This window comes from Cyprinodon variegatus, unplaced genomic scaffold (assembly GCF_000732505.1).
Source record: "Cyprinodon variegatus isolate N-32 unplaced genomic scaffold, C_variegatus-1.0 Scaffold231, whole genome shotgun sequence".
In the NCBI taxonomy this organism is placed as follows: Eukaryota; Metazoa; Chordata; class Actinopteri; order Cyprinodontiformes; family Cyprinodontidae; genus Cyprinodon; species Cyprinodon variegatus.
Genome location: NW_015150684.1, coordinates 941160 through 964777, shown reverse-complemented (window position 1 = coordinate 964777; position 23618 = coordinate 941160). Strand labels below are relative to the sequence as shown.

General features: G+C 37.0%; 1 protein-coding gene across 4 annotated transcripts in view; it reads right to left on the bottom strand.

Moving 5' to 3' along the window:
- LOC107088875 (kazrin-like) overlaps positions 1–23618 on the bottom strand; it is a 229573-nt gene that overhangs the window by 38566 nt on the left and 167389 nt on the right. For all 4 annotated transcript variants that reach the window (XR_001481401.1, XM_015381328.1, XM_015381327.1 and 1 more), the window contains exon 4: positions 21945–22052. Coding sequence is in view for 3 of the 4 variants with exons in the window: in XM_015381328.1 (XP_015236814.1) it covers positions 21945–22052 (108 nt within the window). In the remaining variant the exon portion in view is untranslated. The remainder of the gene's footprint in view (positions 1–21944; positions 22053–23618) is intronic.

Sequence of the window (23618 nt, the reverse complement as noted above, 5' to 3'; positions counted from 1 at the left end):
ATATATATATATATATATATATATATATATATATATAATGTATAAAATCCAAAGCAGCCTACTGCCTGTAACAGTAAAATAAATAACCGGCTGTCCAATTATGTGTGATTTCATTAGACTTCAGTATAAATCCAGCTGTTCTGTGAAAGCCTACAAAGGGTTTGGGGATTACCACCAAAAGAACAAAAGACACAAAGCAAAACAAAAAATGTGAATACTCACTGAAGATTTTCCAGGCTATTGTGGGCAACAACAGAACAAATGTAAACCGTTAAAAACGTGCTTGTCCACTTACATTAGGTAACGTAAGCAATAAAGTAAAAAATTCATATACAAATCTTTTAGATAGTGAGAAAAATAAAGCAAAGGAGGAAAAGTTAACACAAAGACAAGCTCTGGTAAGATGGGCCAAAAGCTGAACTTTCTGGCCTACATGCAAAATGATTTCCACTTAAATTCACCATTCTTACAGTATATGGCAGAGGCAGCATTATTTTGTTGTGGCAGTGAACCAGTTAGAGAAAACAGAGTCAAAATTGCAATGAAGAACATTTACATATTTAATTGTAGAAAATTTCAAGGGGTCTGAATACTACAAGGTGCTACTAGTTGTTTCCAGAGGTACGTATATACTATATATCCTAAAGTAGGCCAATGTCTACTTTGTTACAGTTCAAAGTCACATGGGCTTCAAATGCATTTCCTTTCAGGATGATGAAGGTTTGTTTATTGAAAGTGTGCAGCCTGAATGCAGCAACCATTTTGTTAAAGTGAGGCAGGACAAAAGTACAGCCCAACTCAGGAATGTGTGGAATAAGAAAAGGGGATATGGGAGCAGGTGGGGCCAAGAATGCAAGCAGCAAGTGCTTTCATGATGGGAGGCAACAACACACATCCTTTTATTTGTTTTGGACTCTGCAACTGATCCCCATCCCTGCTGAAATCGCTGTTTTCAAAAGCAATGTCTGAAATCTATTCACATACACACTGCTTCTCACACTGGGTTAATAGCTTAACCTCTCCAGCAAACCTTTGAGTGGACATAGTTAAACTGTTATTGATTTTAAAATACACTATATGATTGAAACAAAGGTTTTGGAATCAAAGAGTTCATGGAATTCTATATAGCCATGTCTATTTTTACAAGAGGGCCTCAAATAAAAAAGAATTGGGTAAAACACTTTTTACCCAATTCAGAGCTCTATTTTAAGGATATACATTTTTTTAGCATCATTATACAACAAAAAATAAATGTATTTTTTGTGGTTGAAAAAGAGATTGAGAGCGTGCTTGTTGCCAGATTCCCTCATCACCCAGGCTGAAGTCACCGAGGTGGTCAAAAAACTCCATGAAGGCAAGGCTTTGGCAGTAAACAGGATCTGTTCTGAGTACCTTAGAGCTCTGGTTGTTATGGGGCTGTTGTGGCCGACATGCCTTTTCAACATCTTGTGGAGGTCAGGGACAGTTCCCCTGAATTGGCAAACAGGAGTGGTGGTTCCCTGTAAATAAGAAGAGGACTCGGAGGGTGTGTTCAACTATCTCAACAATCACTCTACACTATGCCATAGTGCTGGAGAGGACAGTCCACCTAATAGTCGGAACTAGGATTCACGGTGGTCCAGCTCTACACTCTCTGGAGGGTGCTAAAGGTGTCACGGGAGTTTGGCCAACCAGCCCACATGTGCTTTGTGGGCTTGGAGAAGGCATTGTCCTTTGTGGTGCCCTTTGGGAGGCGCTTCAGGAGAATGGAGTCAGGGGCCTTTTATGGGGAACCATCTTGTCTCAACACAGTAGGAGCAGGAGCTTGGTATGCATTTCCTACATTAAGCCCGACCTGTTCTTTGTGCATGTTGGACTCCGACAGGGCTGCCCTCTGTCATTTGTCCTGTGCATAACTTTATGGACAGGATCTAATCCCTGCTTCTTGCAGGTGATGTAGTTCTGCTGGCTCCCTCCTGCCAAGATCTACAGCATGCATCGGGGCGGTTCTAGGCCGGGATGACAATCAGCTCCTCCAAATCCATGGCCATGGTTTTCGATAGGAATAAAGTGGTTTGTCCCCTTCAGCTTGAGGGATACAACCCTAACCCTCAAGGGGAGGAGTTTAAGTATCCTGGGGTCCAGTTCATGAGTGGGGGAAGATTGGATCGGGAGATCAATTGAGGGATCTGTGCAGCTGTTACAATACCAATCAAGTAGCTAAGGCTACAATCAATGCATTATAGCAGCAGTCAAGTTTACTCAGCTTCTTCATGATAAATTAAATGTCACCAGGTAGTGCACATATACAGTATCCAGCTTAATACACCTGACTGGGCATCGATAAAATTCCTGAGGTTTCAATTTAGTGTGACAGAGAGAAGAATAAACAGTTTGATGAATTAGCTTGAGTTGTGAAATACAGGAGAAAAAAAAACACTGAATCTTGTATTTTTTGTGCAAGGTTCTGAGAGTTATGCACAGCAACATGGATTTTTTTCTGATGGTGTGACTTTTTGGATAAGCAACGTAATAAGTTACCTTATACAGACCAAGCACTGGTCTTTGCAGAGTTATGAAAAAGACACAGTGCATCGCCATTAGTAAATAATATCTTCAGTAAACTTTACATAAAAGCATCCATTTAGATTCATGAAAACAACTTCCGCAAATGAGATGGTCAGTTATTAATAACGAAACTCTCCCTCCCTCTACATCACACAAACTAAATGTTTCAAGCCACTAATAGCAAATAATCAGTGTCAGTTGACAGATGTAACGCCTAAGCTCTGGCTGATGAAGGCAGCCTATAGCCTTTGCGTGGTCTGACAGTGCATTTCTTTGGATTATCCAGTCAATCCTCATGAGCAACACAATCTCAGTTCATCTTCTTAGAGGATGAGAAGGTTATGGTTGATAAGAAAAAAAGAAAAAAAATATACAAATTCAAAAGCACAAAAAAAAAACTAACATCTTGCCTTTGAACACTCAATCATAGCAAATCAGACTATTATGTATTACTAAAGAAACAGATAAAGATAAACAGATTGTTATAGGGATAACAGAAAATTAGGAATAGAGACTGATTTACTGATGAAAGAAGCAGTAATGAGGGCAGGCCTAAAGTGTCTGTGTTGTTTACCCTCAAATAAACTAATGATTGCTCTAAAGTCCAGAGACTTCACATACAAAAATGTGATGCATATTAAATAGATAAAACAAGGGGGGCACAAAAAATTCTGTCGATTGTTATACTGAGTATCCAAGTCACATCGAAAAGAGACAATCTCTCTGTTGGTTCTTATTAAGTGAAGAAGAACAAAAGCTTTGATGATATCAATAAGTCCTTTGAAACTTTATCAGAGAAATTATTACAATTTTAATAAATCTTCTATGCCACCATTATTTCCAATGTTATTTATTCTATAAAAGAGAGTAATACTTTCAGCAGTTAACAGAAAGGCATAAAGAAATATTGTACATTTGATCTGTTATATCCTTTCAAACGTTTAAAGTCTGTAATACTGGATCTGTTAACGTTTTCTTTTAGTAATATTAGAGTAAAGCTACTGTAAGTCTTTATATTCTCAAGAAAACACACACATACACTACTGTTCAGCAATGCTAGCAACAGTATTTTTTATTATAAGACACTACAGTCAGTTTGAAATCTTTGATTTTGGTGTACAATTTTGGCAGCTGCGTTTTCTGAAGGACCCAGTTTAGGTTTTGAAAATAAAGAGGCAGGAGGAGTTCAACTGTAGAATAGAACAGGTTCAGCTGTCACAGTCCATTGTTCAGCATACAATAAACTCTGCCCACTGATATCTATTTATTCACTGGATTGCTGATTGCCCGAAAAAAGTGAAGCCACCCTTCGCCATGCTGGTACTCCCCACTCCCACGGAGACACGCAGTAAAAATGCCTACATGTGTAGCATTTGGCTGCAAAAACAGGCATTTTGCCACCTGTGGGAAGTCGTTTCACAGGTAATTTCACTGTCATATATACTTGGATGTATAGTTTTTTCAAATCATCAGATTCTTGTTGTAACTATGAGCAAAAAAATATGTATATATAAATTTGATGTTACCTATTATTTTACCAATTTATGTGATTTTCCTAGTATAGAAACTGAAGCCCTGCTGAGGTATTAAATTTGTTCATTAATTTAGCTCTATTGTAAATCTGTCAGATTTATTGTGGGCGACCTGGGTTCGAATCTGACCTCTGGTCCTTTACCGCATGTCTCTCCCCCTCTCAGACCCTCTTTCCTGTCAGCCTACCGTCAATAAAAATGAGCCACTAGTGCCATTTTTAAAAAAAAAAAAAAAAAAAAAAAAAAACAAAGTATTCACTCTCAATCCATCCTGCTGCTCACCAAAGTTCAATCAAAGACGTAAACTGGTTCAGATGTGCTACTTCTAAGCAGTTCTCCCTCAAAGACTGGTTCAGAACCTTCAATCACATTCATCCTCCAGACCACACTCATTCCTCCCTGGCGAATCCATCTCTCATTATCATCATCATAGGCAAACTCTCTTCTTCAATATTCAGAACATTTCATTCCTAACCTCCCAGACTCAGTCCTGGACCTCCACTCAACTATTCTTGTTCATTCAATAAACTTTTCGAAACCTTTTTCTTGTTTCCAGAGTGTGTTCTGCATATGGGTCAGAAATGTACCTAAAACCAACATGACCAAACCATGAAAATCAATACATTTTTGGTTTGAAATATTAGTGGAAACCCTTAATTTACACTAACTACTTGGTCACACACATACAGGCTGGTGCTGCCACATGTTATAAAAAAATATTTAAAAAGATTACCACTTACAGTGCATTTAAATGATGTTCTGACTATATTTTACTATAATATAACTCTAAAAAAAACAGAGTCAAGTCAAAGTAACTGCAGCTGGTGTACATTTTCAAAATTTGAAGGTCTAAACATTCTCATCAGAGCAAATCTATAGAAAAAACAATACTTCCCATTTTTAATCATAATGCATTTGCAATTATGCAGTAGACTTTTTAATCTAACAAGGAAGAAATAACAAGGGTTTTCTTTATATATAAATTATCATTGAGTTGTCATGTTTTTATGCTACATCAGTAATATTCAGGCCTGCCAAACTGCACCTACATTTAATGGTTGCTTGAAACAAAGGGAAATAGGAATTCAGGGGTGTTTAAATAGTAGTGTAACTCCCTGCTTGATCTCCCTTCTGGCCAGTCAGTAGTGATCAGGAGGTGCGTGTTTTTACGTTACAGAATCTGACATCCACATGCTGGCAAGCCTATTTCATGCTTCAGCTACTTGAAGTAATGGGGGCTGAACTTGTACTGGAGCACAGCTTAAAACAAAGCTGAACATGGGCGAAAAGAAAACAAATAAAACAATGACCAGAGAGAAAGATGGCCACAAATCATCGCCACATTCCCCGACAGCATGTTTTAAATTTGATCGAAATAATTTCCTTATTAGCTGAGAATCTTTCAAGAACTTGTATAACAGTTTTTCAGAAAAATAACTCACAGAAATACAAATAATCCCCTTATGACATGTGATTGCTACACTACAAGTGAAAAGAAAATAATCAGATTTGTATTTTTTTAATTCAAAAAATCTTATCTGACTTTAACGTTGGGATCAAGAGATATTTAAAGCTGTCTTCATCCTTTTGCCCTTTTTACAGAGTTGCATAAGGAGCTCTCTTATTTTCACAAGCTTTACTTGCTTTAAACTGTCAGCAATCCATCAGAACAGTGTGTTCGCGTTGCAAGCTTTCTGCTATCTCTGAAGTAAAACCCAAACAATGAGATTAGTCTTTCTGAGGGTGCAGATGGACAGATATACAGGATAGCTTTCAGGATTTCTCCGTCACAGAGATTAACAAGACAGTTTTCCATGAAACTAGAGGAGACACAGTTGGGGTCATTTAGGACAGATCTATGGATAGGATATTAAATAGCTAGACAGTTTAAAATATATATTATTTTAAATACTTTCATTATACAAATGGTCCTACTGGGTAGTGGTGGTGTTCCTGTGAATGTAGTCTAACGGTGTAGTATTAGTATTACTAGCTAAACAAGGACAGCATACACTTTTGTCATGTAAGTTGTTTTCTTACATAAAATATAAGATTGATGAACATGTTATGATTACATGCAGGTTTCTATGATGTGAAAGGGTCTTCTGTGGGGTTGGCTCATAGCATTTAGGTAGTAATATGGAAGCGTCCATTGCTTAAAATTATAGCAGATGTACAATAAATTACATACAATAAGTATGGCATCTTATTTGTGCCACCGAACTGAGCACTTCCCTACCAGTCTGAGCACGCAGAGACTGATGCAACATCCGGCCAATCAAAGATAGGCCTTTTTCAGGCAATTAAAGCAATCAAATACTGCATTTGGATGCATGAAAACAACCAATCACAACTAGGAAGTCAACATACTACACCTACAGTGGCAGAGGTTACAGAACTAAAAGATAGGATTGATTACATAGTATCTAAAACAAGATCTGATAAAAAAATATATATATATATATAAAAAGAGCTTTCTCAATTTTCTAAAGAACATCACTAAATTTTCATCTACAGTTTCTGCTATGCAGATTGCATACACAAAAAACAGGGCCCTGAAACTTGTGTATGCCACTTTCAATATAAGGTTGTGCACCATTAAACAAACCTGCTAATTTTGACTCATTCTCTCATTTTGAGGGAAAGGGGAAAACAGTGACTCACAGGAAAAACAGTTAAAATCAGATTAGGTTCTGTCAAACTTTTATTTTCACTTTTTGTGCATGTTTATGGTTTCATAAATGTTCAATATCTTTTCTTCTTTTCGTCATACATACACATATAGAATATCTTTGACAAAGCAGACCCCTGGTTTTGTTTCTGTTAGGCTGTGTGGAGGTTTTTAGAGGAGCCAAATGCAAACACAGAAGTTGAGGTAATCTCTTACTGATTTAATAAATAGTGGCAACAGAAGCATAAATAAAATAAAACTAATTAAGTAAAAAAAGAACCAGAACAAGGGGGAACACATGGGTTAAGGAGGCAATGAAGGAATTAAGAGAACTGAGAACTGAGCAACTGCAGAGGTGGAGTATAAATGCCGAACAGAACAAAGAATCAAGTAATCAACTGATTGGGAGCAGGTGTGGACAAAAGGATCTTGAAGGGAGCTAGGGGAAAGGGATGGCTCAAGGGGACAGCAACAAGGAGACAACGCATAATAACTCAAATACAACCAGAAAACAAATGGAATGGCACAAAATGGAAATAAAACCCATAGACTAGAAAATACAGAAAGACATGAATCAATGTGTAACTGAAAACTCAAAAAGAAAACTTAAACACCTTAGAGTTACTTGATGCTGTAAACATCTTAATTATTGTTTTATTTCCATTCAGTCTTTACTCTGTCCTATAATTATTATGATTTTTAGCTCTGTATTCTAAGCCTTTTAAAGTGAATTGTGGATTGATGAAATGATCAGGATACTTAAAGATTGAGGATCTCAAAATAAGTACAAATATTATTGTTTCCCACAATAATGAAAGTATAGCCTACCAGCTTTTGCTGTCCTTAAACTGTTTCTAGTAACATGCAGTTTATCTTATATTGTTTTAAGTTAGTAGGAGTTGAGGTGGGAAATGAGGAGAAGAACACAAGGGGAGGAGATTGTAATGCAAAAATTTGCACTATTTGCCCATTTTCTGAGATACTCAGATAATTAATAGTGTGTGCCCTCTGTCTAAATTTGCAGGTTTGTGACAAGGTGCTTTATCATTAGATGAAAGCACTGGTTTCACTCCGGACACAAATGATTTGATACAATAAGATGACCTATTAGTTTTATTTTACAAGGAAAATACATCTGCCTTCCTATGTTGTATAAGTTGTGCTGAATAATAATAAGAGCCAGTAATTCATTCAGAGATAAATAAGAAAGAACTGTTGTAACCTGATGTTTATTTTTCCTAATATTTGCATCTGCAAATGTCAGGGGGTGGGGGGTGCTGTTGCAGATGCCAAACATTTATTTAACTTGTTCTCTATGATCAGGTTTTTATCATAGAGCCTGTCAGACTATGTGCAAAGCTTTCTTGTGTGTGATTTAATAAACCCTGCAGCAAAGCTGTTTGGGATTAAGCAAGCATGAAGGGAAAAACAATCAGTGAGTGTGAAAGTGTTCTGCCCAACCTGTCAGATACATGGATGGATTAGCTCAGACATGTAGATCAATATGTTTGGGTGCAATCAAACACATGTATGACAAAGCAGTAGTGGGGATTATAAAAGGCTTTCCATGAACAGGTGAACCATTTAGGATTTTGCAACAGAGAGGATTGTTAATATTATCAGATCATTTGCAAATAGGTCAACACATACAGCATTTGCTGGTAAAAATATATGCATGTTTAGCTATATATAGTTTTTTTGGGGGGAAATCAAATGACAAATGCAGACATAATGCATGGCTATTGCTAACAACATCCTGCAAACTTCAAAATCAATCCAGTTTCTACAACATATTATTTTTTCTAAAAATAGAAATACCATGTTTTGATATGTTCTGCCTGAATAGCAGCAAGATGCAGTGAACAAAATCAGAATATCGAAGTGTCAAAACAATGCTGGTTCCATTTTAAGTTTCTACGTCTGAGATGCATGGATCACGTCTAGTACGGAAAAGAGCTGAGTTTTTGGTGACAACTTCTTTGAACTGAGTACATGTCTAAAAAGACTGCCAATTCAAAAGTCTTTTTAAGGTTCTTGCTGCTACTCTGTCATTTATTTTAAACAATTTAGGGAGCTATGGAGAAAAACACTGTGTGTAATATCACCAGCAAACTGAGATGAGTTTGATTTGAAACAGTGCAAGAGTAAGCAGCCACATTTACCTTTGCTGTTGCTTCAGGGTAAAATGTGATTATGCACCATGATTTTTAAACAGGAAAATAGTGGAAGGAAATAAAGGCTCAAATCAGAACATCCCTGCTGAAATACAAAATTACTTTCTGCACTCTAAATGTGGCATGGCTTGCCATTATAGTTGCTCAAACATTATCCCTGACTTGATTTTTACAGGCAGCTGATTTCCTCTAATGTGCTTCAAATTGTCACCTGTGTGTCACAAGAAGAGAAACTAGTAAGACCTGAGGGAGCCGTCGCTGCATTCATCTAGGGCAGTGAAGGATAGCAATTACATAGCCAGGACCAGAATCAGCTGCGCTCACAATTACGCTGTCAAAGAGAGCTGACACAGGCAGGCATTTTGCTGTAGCATTGCACATAAATCTGAGCAGATGTCGGAATAGTGTGTTTTCATTTTACTTTTCATACATTGCTCTGACAATATGCACAATGCAGGAGTCTTATCAATCAGGGAAAATAAGTTCTCAGAACGAGCTTGTAACAAACTGTCAGTTGCTTTTACTTGTGATTTTTTTTATTTGATTTGTTTTAGCTGATATGTCATGGGTGATGGGGGTTGAAGTCTTACCTCTGGTTAGAATGTATAGACTAAAGTAATACTAGCTTCTCATTGCGGTTTAATCATTAGACCTTTAAAACGTGAATAAAACATCTGTCTAAACGATAGTTCATCCATTACCATCGATAAATTGCCTGAAATAAATATGAAACAATAAAAAAAAAATCTGTGTTATTGACAACTAAACGGCGAGGCATCAAAGTGCACTTATCGGTCATCAGCACTTCACTATGGGAGTAGTTCTTACACACCAGCACTTTTACTCTATTCTATAAAGAGAATATTCTACTACATGCTTGCTGTCTCACCTTAATAGCTGGCAGCAAACCTTAAATGTTACTTCTTGTGAAATTTTTCAAAAATGGCTACCATATTCAATACCTCCATTCAGGTCAGATTTATGACTAACAGTCCTCCTGTCAATATCTTCTACTTAAGCTGTGGATTTCTGCAACCTTTTCAGAGCACTCATGGCCCTTTTCTCTTTATCAGTGCCTTTCTTGACTTTTGGTGGACACTTAAACATTTTCTATTGATGGATTTAACAGTGGTCTGTGAGATGTTCAAAGCTTGGACTGCAGTTCTATTTTCTAACCAAGCTCTGCAATTTTCCATAACTTAATCCCCGACCTGTGGGCTTTGATTGTACTGTGTGTTCACTAAGGTACCCCTTATATTGAGATGAAATTACACACAAGTCCATTCAATAATCGTATTACTTCTGAGAGCCATTGTTTGCACTAGATCTGAATTAGGCTTAGCAGAACAAATGAGGAGGGATACAAATTCATGGCATATTCTCATATCATTTCCCTTAAACTGTACATTTAAGAAGTTCTGTGTTAACCTATACAGAAGGATCAAGTTTGAGGTTTTAATGTGAATAATTAAAGTTTTAGGGTATACATTATGTAGGGTATAAATTATATTATATTGTACAGAGGGTATACAAAACAAAATTCAATTTTGTATACACTCTGTGTATACAAAATGACTATAAAACTTGTCTAAGTCTAAATGTTTTTGTAATGTCTAATAGCTATGGCTATAATTATAAGCAATAGGTTCTGTGTGAACTATTTCCTATTTGCAAAGACAAACTGCACTTAACAGACCCGGAAATAGTGGTAGTTATCAAAGTTATGTTAGACACAAAGGCAAACAAAAAAACACACCCTGTTTTTAGCAGTGGTTACTAAAGGCTGGCCATCTATGGCATCCATGCTTTCTATTTTCCTTCCTGACTCGTATTATTAACAAGGTAAATATTTTGAAAATAACCTATCAGGCTTAAAGAATCTTTCAGAAGCAGGTTTTTGTCCATTTTTACCTGAGGTTTTAAGAATCTAAACCCACCCCCTAAATTAAAAGGCACAAAACCATTCCTGCTAACACCATTGGACTCAGGAGGTTTCAGCTCCATTTCTTTCTTTTCACTTCAATTCCTTCAAATTCAGTACTTCACAGATATGTTGATGAGGTGTATTAAAATAAGTATATTAAACCAACCATAGAATATTATAAAGATAAGTCCGCAAACTAAAGCTACAACTTATAAGCTCTGAACCAATCCACTAAATCATGTTTTTGTGTGTGTGTGCGTTCCAGCCACTGAATGCATGATATGCACACTTTATAGATACTGTAAGAAAATCAGCTGCTAATAAATGCAAAATAAAGCAGGTGGATAATGGTCAGTTCAAGTTTTTTTTCAATGACTTTGGACTTTATTGAAATTAGACTGAATTAGTGTCGAATAATGATAGATCCTTTAAATCATTATACATGATTTATCTAAAAATCATAATAATAAACTTTGCTTGTGCTTCCATTCCATTAAGTCATGTATCATGTTATAATTCTTCACATGGAATAGATGGATTGTAATCCAGAGCACAAATTTTGTCTGCCACATTGCATCCAGATGGAAAAACCCTCATCAGTTGGCTCCTTCAACCTACATTACACTTGTTGCGATTAAGACCATAGATGCATGACAGATTATTGGACTCCAGCCATAGATAGCTTTATCAGAGACATTGATGCTTTGATGTGTGTTTCCTTTAACAGATTTTCCATTAACCGTTCAAAGGGTTCAAAAAAGTAAAAACATTCCTTTTGCATGGCAACTTTATAGTCTTCTAGAACATGCAGTAAAACAAGATGTAAGACTATGCAATATTTATTCCACTTGTGTTAACTGTTACTTATAAATATGAATGGTCCTTAGTAGGGATGGAACGGTTTTTGAAAACCGTCCGAACCGTTCGGTTCGACTGTCCCGGTTCGATTCGCGTGTGTTTTGTTCGGTTCATGCGCTGCTCCTTTTTCTCATAGGCGAAGCAATTACACTCTAGAGCAGAAGGTGGCGGTACTGCGACCAAAGCTAACCACCATTAGTAAACAAGAAGAAGAAGAAGAAGAAGCAAAGCAGCTTAGACGGGTGTAGCAGAAAAAAATCAGTTGTTGTGGAGAATTGTGTGGGTATGGCGAGTGGGAAAGAACAGGAGTTGGAAGACGCGCCAGCAGCACTTTATAGGTCTGCTGTATGGGACCACTTTGCATTCAGAGTGACCTACGATGACGGCGGAAAGAAAGTTGTGGATAAAAGTGGAACAGTGTGCATGCATTGTGCAACACGTTTTGTTTATGCCAACAGCAACATGACCAAAATGTCATGCTAACCCCAAAATCCCACATACTCCGTCAGCGCTCCGCCCCGCTGCGCTCCAGACCGCCTGCACAAAGCAAAGCATACAGCCTCCACTGAGGCTCCCGGGTTCCGAGTTCCTTGGAGATCGTAGAGGGCATGAGCGAGATGATTAAATTTAAAGCAGCAAAACATGTGGAAATGATCCAGGGTTTCCGCGGATCATTATAAATAATTACAATTCATTAATTTTTTTGGATTTTTTTCATTAATTTCATAAATTTTTATTTTTCATTAATATTTATAATTAAAAAAAAATAAAATTTGGTGTAACAATAAACATATACCGAACCGAAAACCGTGACCACGAAACCGTGAACCGAACCGTGGATATTGTGAACCGTTCCACCCCTAGTCCTTAGAGGAAAATTGGGATGCAGTTTAACACCACATTGTAAACATTACGAACTCACCATTAGGTATAGAAATAACAGCTTTCCTATGATAGGATTGGTCAGAATGTTTCAGTTAAAGTTATCTGAGAGGCTGATGCAGCAAAATAGGTAGGCAAGCTAAAAGAAACATGAACAACTGCCCGAGGATGCACTGTTTGTACTAAAAACAAGATAAAATACCTTCTTTAAAACCACTATTTGTAAACAATGTCCCTGCAGAACTCTTCAACTCATTTATGGGATCTAAACATGCCTCCCTATCTATCTATAAGAGTTTTGATACAGCCTATTACTGCAGAAAATTGTCGTCTTTTGTCATCTTTGCAGCTACAAATTCAAATACATAGAAGCTCTCAGCCTGTTCCCTCTTTTACACTAAAGTGGGTGATTAATGGTTTACTGTCTGTCGCAAAGTTCAAATACCAGAGCGTCTGAGGTCAGAGGAGGTTGAAGTCTCCTAACGGCTCCACAGGGCTACATGTGATTCTTTAGCAGACATGACACCTGCCAGTAAAAACCTCACCGTCTCTGTGTAAAACCTCAGAAAATTGTAGGTCTGACAATCACTTCACCCTCTACTCCATTTAAGTGCAGACTCTGCACTTGTACTCACTTACTGGACTTTCCTCTTCAGAAGAAAGCTTTCCAGGAGATTCCACGATCAGTCAGGTCTATGATTTGGAGTAAAAAAAAAAAAGGCAAAATAATTCTTTTTTTCTTCTTTTTCTTCTTAAATCTGAAGCATCTTCAGTGTTTTGCCCCTGAAGTCATGCTTAACGGACACCAGGAAATACATCCAGGGGCTACGGTCTGTCCTTACTTCTCTGAATACCTGTTGAAGGCAACTCCCACAGGATCAGTGACATAGTACACCAGGCCCCTCCCCATCTGCACAAACAGTTATGGTGAGGAAGAGTTGCTCAGCAGGGCAGTTATTAGGATTTTCCCACATTACCTAAGCATGTGCACGTACACATGTACCTGACAAGGCCAATGAAGAGTTGAGCTAAACCTAGCTCACAAGCAGGTGCTTTTTGATCTGAGTGTAGTTTACCACCAGTCTGCTGCACAGCAACAGGTCTGCCAGCTGTTGACTTGCCTGGGGCCTTAGAAAGCTAATACTTTGACACGTCATCATTTTCTTTTCTTTCAGCTTTTGTTTAAGGCTGCACTTTTTTAACTCCATTGTTCTGGCAAACTAAAAGTGGTGCAATTACAAGTGGATTTAGAGTCAGAGTTGCATACAAAACAAGGCTTTAGCAGAAGATAACATTTTATTCAAATAAGTAAAAATGAGTCATATCTGTCGTATAATATTATCATTAAAGTATACTTAAAATGCATGCATCAATGAAAAAAAAACAGAAAGTTGAAGCTTATCTGGTAGAATGAGAAGTGAAAGGAAAAGTGAAAATTAAATAAGCTCCTAGTTTCAGTCTAAAGTACAACACTTGAGAATTTTAGGGGAAAAACATTTGCTGATAAGAAATATTTTTTTACCTTACAACATCAGTTTTTGTTACGAATATTAATACTTCTGCTAGTAACACTTTTCTACAACCTCTTCCTGTCAGTAAAAAAAAACTTTCTCCTTTAACATTTGATAAGGCTGGAGCACACAGATTAGGATCTTTGAACATTCTTTCGAGATCTAAATAAGTGATGTCTCCTCTCTTATATTCTCATCTGTCTAGCTCACTGTACAGGTTTTCTCATGGATCTAGGTAAATGAATACTGATTTTGAGCTCAGTAATCCCATTCTGTATTGATTCAGTCATTAAATTGTTGTGCATCTTGGATAAAAGTCCCAGTGAAAGAAAGTTATTTTGCATTATTATCTAAAAAACTTTTATTTAAAATGTGATGGTATTTCATGGGGTTCATAATGCAAACAACACTAACATTTCAAATACAACTGGGGAAAAAACAGACCCATATAGCCACAAATATCCTCCACTACACTGAAGACTGGGTACCGGGTACAGTATGTATTACTTTACTATGTATTCACCTTTTTTTTTTTTTTTTGGTGGTGGTGGTGGGGGGGGCATTTTCCTTTTTTATTTCCTAACAGCAATGATGGAAACTTCAGTTTCTGACCAGAGCTGCATTATTTGAAAATAATCTTTCATGGCAACTAAGAAAAAAGGTTGTTTATGAGGTCTGACATTAAAACACTCACCAGCAGATCTAAAGCTGATGACACAGTGAAAATACTGTCTGCAATCACAAAGAAGTACATTTTCAGAAGGTATATGCAAAATTGGAATTTAAGCATTGTTGATCTCTTGTAAGTTCTTATCCTTCTACATCTGTCTTTCTACAGCTAGTTGCATTCATAAAACAGCAAAAAAAAAAAAGTCAACAGGGAATTGCTCTGTGGTTTAAACAGCCAGCAAAATGATGCAGGAGCCTGAATTAAGAAAAAAGATTAATCATTACATTTATATTTATGTAAAACTGTTTGGTTTTCAATAAATTAGCAAATCAGAATTAAGTAAAAGACAGAGCGCATGATGATATTGCTTTTAGTCCTCTGAGCAAAACACAGCATCATAATGACACTATTATTGCTGCAGCCCTGTTTACATTTGCTCACTGAACTGTACCATATCCTTTAGAGTACATGCCAGAGCTCCAACTCTTATAAAGCCAAAGTACTAATCAGCATGTCTCCTGGCTTTCCCAATTAAAAGACTCCACTTGCCAAGCAGGGGCTGTTTGCATTACAAGAACCATAAAAGGAAACTACAAGGATCAGGGGACAACAAACACAATTAGATGGCTGATGCAGCAAAAATATGTTGTTTACCTCTGTCTTTCAACATGTTTTTTTTTTTTATATCTTAGACACCAGAAGCCAACAAGCTTACAGTATTATCCTTTAAATGGAAATCAATTGAGGCAGCCAATTTCTCTACTGTCATTTACAGATTATGTAAAATAAAGTTAGGAGTAGCTTCACATAGCCAAGAAGATGTCAACCTTGCAGTTTCTTGAGAGAGATAAATTAGTTTAAAACAGGCCTTGAGGGGAAGATTAGCAATTTATTATAGTTGCATGCATATACTGTAAATGTGGCTGGCAAGGCTTTTTATTAATATAGCCTGCTGTCCATTTTTGCTCTGCATGCCTTTACCATTCCTTGCTACTTTAGATAAAACACAGAGACATTTCCCTCTTCTTGTTCCTGTGATTATTTTCAATTTTAGCACTTTGCACTTTAAAAACCTTGATATAAACTAGAAAGAACTCATAGCTTACTAATTATGAAGTGAGACCAAAATGAGAGAAAGCACTGAGATATAAAATGGAAAAAGTAAAAAAAGGACAATAAATACTAACAGTCCTTATTCTTTATGGGAGTTTATCTATTACACTAGCACAAAATGGTGCATAGTTGTAAAGAATTGCAAACAAATCCAATCTTTTTACAAATAAAAGTGAATAGTGTAACATGCATTTGTATTCAGCACCTCAATATCTTCAAGTCATCTTTTGGACTGCTGTCTTTCAAATTTGAAAATATACCGTAGAACTAAAATTGTTTCCCCATTCGTCTTTGCTCAATAACTCAGCTGCTTCTCTAAATCTTGCTTCCTTGCTCCGTCTCTCAATCAGACAGACCGGGCGGGGGACGATATTTCTTGATAGGTTTGCAGTTTCAATGATAGAGCCCTTGTTCCATGCCTGGGATATCTGCTGGTATCAAGATTTATTTGTGTGGCTCATTTTAGAGTCGTGAAGGCAGATACACTACATATTAGAAGATTTGTTGGTTTATTTGTCTGCATATATACAAGCACTGACATGTAAAGCCTTCCTAAAGAAACAAAAATAGTTTAATCTATTTTAGGAATACAAAATTATTCTTTTAAAGAAGAGTTTACAAAATTCCATAAACTCTCAATATACAGCAAACACTGATAAACAAATAGTGTGTGTGAGGGTACCATAAAGGTTAAAGGAGGCTAAAAGATTTGATTTCGCCAGGAGTTGTATCGGTGATAGGTGCAGGATTTTTACTTCTTTAGGTATATTGCTTAACTATTAAAGTTAACTTAAGTTTGCTTGTTTAGATGTAGCAGTAACATATTTGTGTTAAACAAGCAGGCCAAGTCTTTCTACAAAGAAATCCAAAATAACTCTTTTATAAGAAGGAAAAGCATTTGTCTTGTCTTAATCTTCTGCTCTTCTGTATTTTCAATCTACTGATTATAGCACAGGATCCTGGATAACACCTTCACAACCAGCTCAGGTCTTTTTATTTTTTTTTTCTTCTTCCAACCACCATATTCAATGCTTTCACCAGACATTAGCTGCTGCTTAGGTCTAAATCCATGGAGCCAGCTCCAACACCAGATGCCAGCAAAGATTCAGTGCGAGTGGGCCTGTTTTTAAATGGTCATCAGAAGGGCGAGCAGACAGTAATAATACCAGTGACTCATTGCAGCAGGACTGCTAGCCTCCTGTCAAGCCTGAGTCCAAGGTGGGTTCTAGAAATAGAAGGTAGACCTCTGCATCACCTTGCTTCCTATATGTACAATAGCATGAGTATAGAATTTAACATAAGAGTTTGTCAGGCCTTACAAGTTTTGGGAATGTTTATTTATAGCTGAAGACATAGAAAATAACGAGGTAATACTGATAATTTTGATAATCAGATTACATCAGGAAAGTTTACTAATGAAAATAGAATTTTTTAAATTCACCAGTTGTGCTACATTAGTGCTTACCTCATGTGTGCTATTGATTTTTAAACATCTTAACGAAAGTGTTCAAAAGGACTGACTCACCAAAACATCTTGAAAGAAGAAACAGTTGCACACCAGCTCTGAGAAACACAGCATCGCCAAGAATAGACAAAGACAATGCGTAAATACAAACTGCAGTCTTGGTTATTTTATTTATAAAGGGAAAAATATCAATACCAACTTGAGCCTATGTGAAAAATAGTAGAAATAATTTTAAATAACGTCTTTGTTACATTTTAATATCGCGTATTACAGATGTGGAGACAACATGGAACAGTTTAACTTTACCATCAGTGGTGAGTGTATTAAGGTTACTCCAAGAGCACTTCAACAACTTAAATAGGAGAGCACAAAAGAATTCACTAAAACATCTAAAGTGCTTTTGATCTTTCCAACATACTGTCATGCAAAGTTTGATTGAATGTTTCAATTGTAGAAACATTACAAACGACCACACACCTGAGAACAATAGAGATGGTTTTCTAGAATGTGTTGCTATTGGGCAAATTGTAATTGTTCTGTCATATCAACTACTGTAGTATTAGCAATGTAACATGCTGTCTGGAGATGTAGAGAAAGAAATGCAATTCTAATGGGTGCAGGAAGGGCCATGGGAATATCCTGGAAGACATCGACCATGGAAACAGCTCAGATCAGTTATGTGACTTAATGTTTACCATGTACAAAAGCATTTGTGGATACACAGCTACTATAGCTTATAGTTTCCTTCCACATATATAGTTCTTATTTGAGATAACAGAGCAAAAGAGGAAAAATATGCAAGGTGTGGGAAAAAAAAATAGCACTTAAATTGTTTGATTCAGATTGTTTAATTCAACTTCTAATCAATGCATGACACACTGCTAAACTGACCACCTGAGATTAAATAATTATGAAAACAGTCCTATGTGTTGAACAAGTTTTGCATAATTTTTTCTTTTGTTTCATCTTAAACATGAAAACATACTGACATGTAGCGTTAAGTTATAAAACATAATTTCTGTTGCACTTAAAGAGGTGCAGGTGTTGACGAAATTGTTGGCACAGTAACAAATACAAATCATCTCAACTCACCTCTTCTTTGCATAATTCTCACTTTATTATTAGAACACACTCTGCATTCAGGCAATCTTTCACCTTGTCCTCCTCCTTTTCACGGTGCTCTTCGGCTATTTTTTTCTCTTGCTTCATCCTCTTTATCAACTTCTCTCTCTATATTTTTTCCACACACACTTTCTGATCCCTTTGCTTTGACCTTCTAGTTAAGCCAGCACACATTCAGGCCTCCCCCAGCCTGTGACATCAGAGCCGGTCAATGTGCAGAAGCAGCACCTGTCTACGTAGTGATCCAGTGCTGGCTGTATACCTTTGTTTCCGCTCTCCTTCATTGTCTCTCTTTAAGTGGCGAACAGAGATGAATTTGCTGATAACATCACCTTTAGATGCCTGTTCTCATTTTGATGAAACCTGTAGTGAAATATGTGGCCTTGGTGACTGCGGGGGTTTAGTGTGCGTATGTATGATTTTCATGAGTCGGCACATTTTCAGCACCTAGGAAATGACTGAGCACCTAATGCACTTTCAAGCTCCTGCTGCAGGAGAGTGTCTCCATGCACACAAACATGTTAGATTTCAGTTATGGATTAAACTAGGCAAATCCTACCTTCAATAATATAATCTGAGTTTATATTTAGAATTATATATAGCATTTACAAAATGCAACCCTGATTTAATGCCTTTCTAATCCAAATATATGTTGAAACTACAGGAGAGGCAAATCATACATAGCAGGAAATTCTTATCAAATCTTTACTTTAAGCCCCCTGTTCTATTTCTAGTAATTTCTAAGTACCATTTTTTTTATGAGCAAGGACAGTTTCTGAGCCTTCTCTGTATCATCACAGCAGCAAAAAAATAGGCAAACATGCACATGAGCAGGACACTAATGAAGACTAGTTCCCAAACGGCTGCCTAGGTTACACTAGAGATCTGTCTTGAAGTTGGCAGACAACGATGCCTGTGAAAGAGTTTTGAATCTGTGCATACTGTTAGCATGGAAGAGCAAAATGTTCAAGGGTTTAAAGGTGTTAGACCATCAAAATAGACGTAAAAACCATCAGTGTAATTTGTCAGGATCACAAAGACCAGACTGACCACAAATCTAGATCAAATTCTTTTAAATATAGACTGTGCTCCATCACATTGCCTTTTACCCCATGAGCTTAAAATCTGACTTATAATAGAAAAGTAGCGTGAATTATAAAAAGCCCAAGAAGTATGTTTGAACTTTTTGAGTTAAAGGCAAAAAGAAATATTTTTTATACAAATCTTGATCCAGAAGTACAGGCTAACTGCTGTTCAGTGGCAATTTCTTATTGAATACAAGGGAGGATAAACCAAATGTATTTTCCATTCTGCTATGAAGCAGCAGGACAGATGTCAGTCTCTACTAGAAATCCCCATTGAGGCTCTAGCCTCTTTATATTGAGGCAAGCAGTAAGAAAGAAGGCCCTGATTGAATACCACGTCGAAATACGTCACTTCCAGTGATGCATAGCCCCTTAGGGGGTCTATGGAGCGGAGGCTCGTCTTGAAGCTGGCTGTTCAATGTTCATTGGCAGAACACTACTTTAGGAGTTTTGACTGACAGTGACCAGACAGCGGGGAGGTTTTCCTCATGAGACTCAGGCAAGACAGAAAAAGTGATCATTTGGTAAGAACACTAATCTTTGATAGAACTCTTAACACAGTTTCTGGACTTTATTATTTCAGAGGGCTTCAAAACAGCTATTTTTTGCTGTTGCAGTGGTGTGTTCAAACATTTGTTAATGCAATACGTTATGTTTGGATTTCATTAACACTACTGAGCCTCCTCTGCTTCAGAGAGCAGCAGCTGCCATTGTTGAAGTTTAAACATAAAAAGTTTCTATAATGGAAAAAATCAAAAATGTGTTAATATGTACAAATGAACAAAATGCAACTGGAGTGAGAAATGTTCAATAAATATTTACAGTGAATGATATAGGGAGAGTGACAACCTAGTGGTTAGGGCATAGAGCTTGGAATACTAAGGTTCTGAGTTCGAACCCCACTCCCACAGACTGCCACTCTGGGTCACTGAGCAAGACCTTTAACCCCCCTTTGCTCCCCTGGTGCCCCACAATGGCAGCCCACTGCTCCCCAAGGGCAGGGGTTAAATGCAGAGGTAAATTTCTCCAATATGAGATTGATAAAGTTCAGTTATTACTATTAATTGTTATTATTTAATGTTTTCTAGGTTTACTATATTAAAACTAAGATCTTTGTTAACTGTTTACAAAGAGAGTTTATGACCATGTGATACCTACAGTAAGTATGCACACTTCTCTGCAAACCAATCATGCTTGAAATAACAATAAAAGCAGTGCCAACAATGGGTTCAATCTGACACTTCTTTCAAAGGTAACTGTCTATATTTAGCAGGTAATGGCAACTCGACTCAACAGCTTCTAACATGCTGCATTGTTAATGAAAAGCTCAGATGGGTGTGAAATATGTCTGAGTTTTGAAAGACCAGATCCAACAGTGGGAGCACTTTTAAGCTTGAAATGTATTCACATAACAATTAGCTGCTATTTATACAGACAAATATTCAGTAATTAAAAGTCCTGTAATATATATGAGCATTTGATAATTCAAATCTGGGAGAGAAGGAATGATAAAGCCAATGCTGACCCATTCCCTGTTATGATCCAAGTCAGGAGGTACAGTACTCAAATTGCTGTAATGACTGTGAGATACAGGATTGAATGCAGAACAAGCATGACATAATGAGATGAAACAAAGCTAAGAGAGGAACAGCTGCTGCACAGTGTGATGTACAAACAGAAGCATCCATAAAGCAGGCATACATAGGAGGCCACTGGACATTTGGTCCCTTTTTCTAGAGTCATATTGACACCAACCATGAGTCTTTGACAATTCTCGCAGTAGAGCAATCTGTAGTTGGAGCACTGGTGTTTTTAAGCAACATGGAGGTCCTTCTTTATAAGCACATTCTAAGTCAGGTGCAAATCAAAGACACAGCCATCATTCTTCTGGGTTTCTGGAGTCTATACCTGTGTACTGTATAGGTTGTCTATGGCAGTTTCAGTCTGCAATTCAAGCCTGTTTTACGGTTGCCATTAACCTGATGATTGTGAATGACTGAGACAAACAGCAGCTTCATTTTTTTTATCCTCCATTGTATGTCTCATTGATTAAACATGTCGATCAACAGAATCTTATGCAGATAATAGCATAGTGAGAGGGGTGCACAATAACCTTCCTGTACTGGAGGCACTGAAAAGATTTAGACACAGATTTCAGCCAGGTTTTACTGGAAGTTTCATGTATGCTGTTAATGTGAATGCTGCTGAGTTCATATCGACACCATCTTGGTTCTTCAAACCCAACTGCATGACCTGAATACACAACCAGCCTATGATCTAGTTGGTGAAGGTCTGTGATATGAATGGAAAAACAGTATCAAGCCAACAGCATGACAGAAATCAACCTTTTAAGTCAACCTGCTTAAGTTCATTATCACTGTGAGTTGTACCTTTGTCCAGTGAGGCATCTGGAGAGTTAAAGTCCATGAGGCTGCTTATTTCAGTCTTGTAGCAGAGGTCAGTGGTTGGGGTTTTTTGCATCCGTTGAGGAGAGGGATCTGTGTAAAAGAAGCAAACAAAAGTTAAAATTAAGAGTTAGTTATGACTGTCAAGAGCCTGGAATATATTTCAGTAGGATAATACAAAGACAAAGAACTTATCATTAGGTAAAAATGACATTTCTGAGGGGAACTCAATATGTGCATGCCTCTAACCAAGCATGTTCTGGAGCTGACATGATTCTTCCTACCCACCACAACAATCAACTCAACAAAATCTCCCTCAGTGCTCACATAATGAATACCCTATACTCAGAACCCAACACAGCCTACTATTCATTAACACAACTACTAGCACTAGGGAGAAATGAAATGCCCTAGACAAAGTAAAAGCATGTAGGCTTTTACTGTTGAAGGTACTCTAGACTACGGTAATATAAATGTAGCTTCTTTTTTAATGAACACAACATAATTGGATTTCTGGTGGTGTTCAAAGGTTTCACACATTGTTTCAAACTTCAAGAATACTGAATTACTTTTGATCAGCCAAAAGCAAAGTGCTGCTTTTTTTTTTTTTTAGAATAACCCATTTATTGGGAAAACTAGATAGAAGATGAAACATTTTGAAACTTTTGCATAATAATTATAAAAATAAATCCCACTATAGAACATTTATAGCTGCATCTCCTTCACTCAAGTTCTATTACCCACCTATTAGGATGCTTTTACAGGCTGAATTACTTACAGTAATTGAGCACAGATGTGTGCTTAATGAGGGCTTTGCTGTCACTACATTAGCAAGCTTACTCTTTTAAATATGAATTATAGGGCTGCAAATAAAAGTCTGTCTATAGATGGGTAATAATGAAGTAGACTTCCAGATTTTTTTATTCTCTATAAATGTATAAATTCTGCAAGTCTATGCAGCCTTTGGCCAGAGAAACAAACATGTCAGTTTATTTTTTTCCTTGAGTAATGTTAAAATTCACTCTGCATATTTTTCTACAGATTCCATGGAGCTGCCTGATAGTCTCATGAAAAATATTTTATCTGCCTAGGATCAAGCCTTGGACAAGCCCTCACAAACATTTACAGTACAGACTCAAGGGAAAGTTAAAAAGCATATGTGGATAAATTAAGTGAAATAGGAAATCCATGAAGGCTGCTGTTTAATGAAAAAAAAGAGAAGCTGGTACAGTATGAGCAAACACAAAAGAGTAGGCTCAGGTTAAAACTGATAAGTAATAAAATATTCAAACAGAATAAGTGTTGCTTGTCTCTAAAACTACATTTCTTATTGCTTGAATCTTTGCTTTTATAGAACATGTCTCTGCAATGTCACCACACCTGACCTTGCATCAATGATCATTTGAAATCCCTTTGGAAGTCAAGTGAGGCCTGACTGACTCCTACAGTCTTCAGCTCAGCAGATTTAAGTCAAACAAATAATGCAAAAATGCAGAAGAACCACAGAAACAATTAATAATACCATGTCTTCAGCTGCCCTGGTTCTCTGCAAGTGAAACGACACCTTGAAGGATTATTGATGATTTCCAAAAACTGAATAAATCCTGCTTTTGGATGATCTGTTAAAGATTTCAGATAAGAGGATAATTTCCTCCCCTT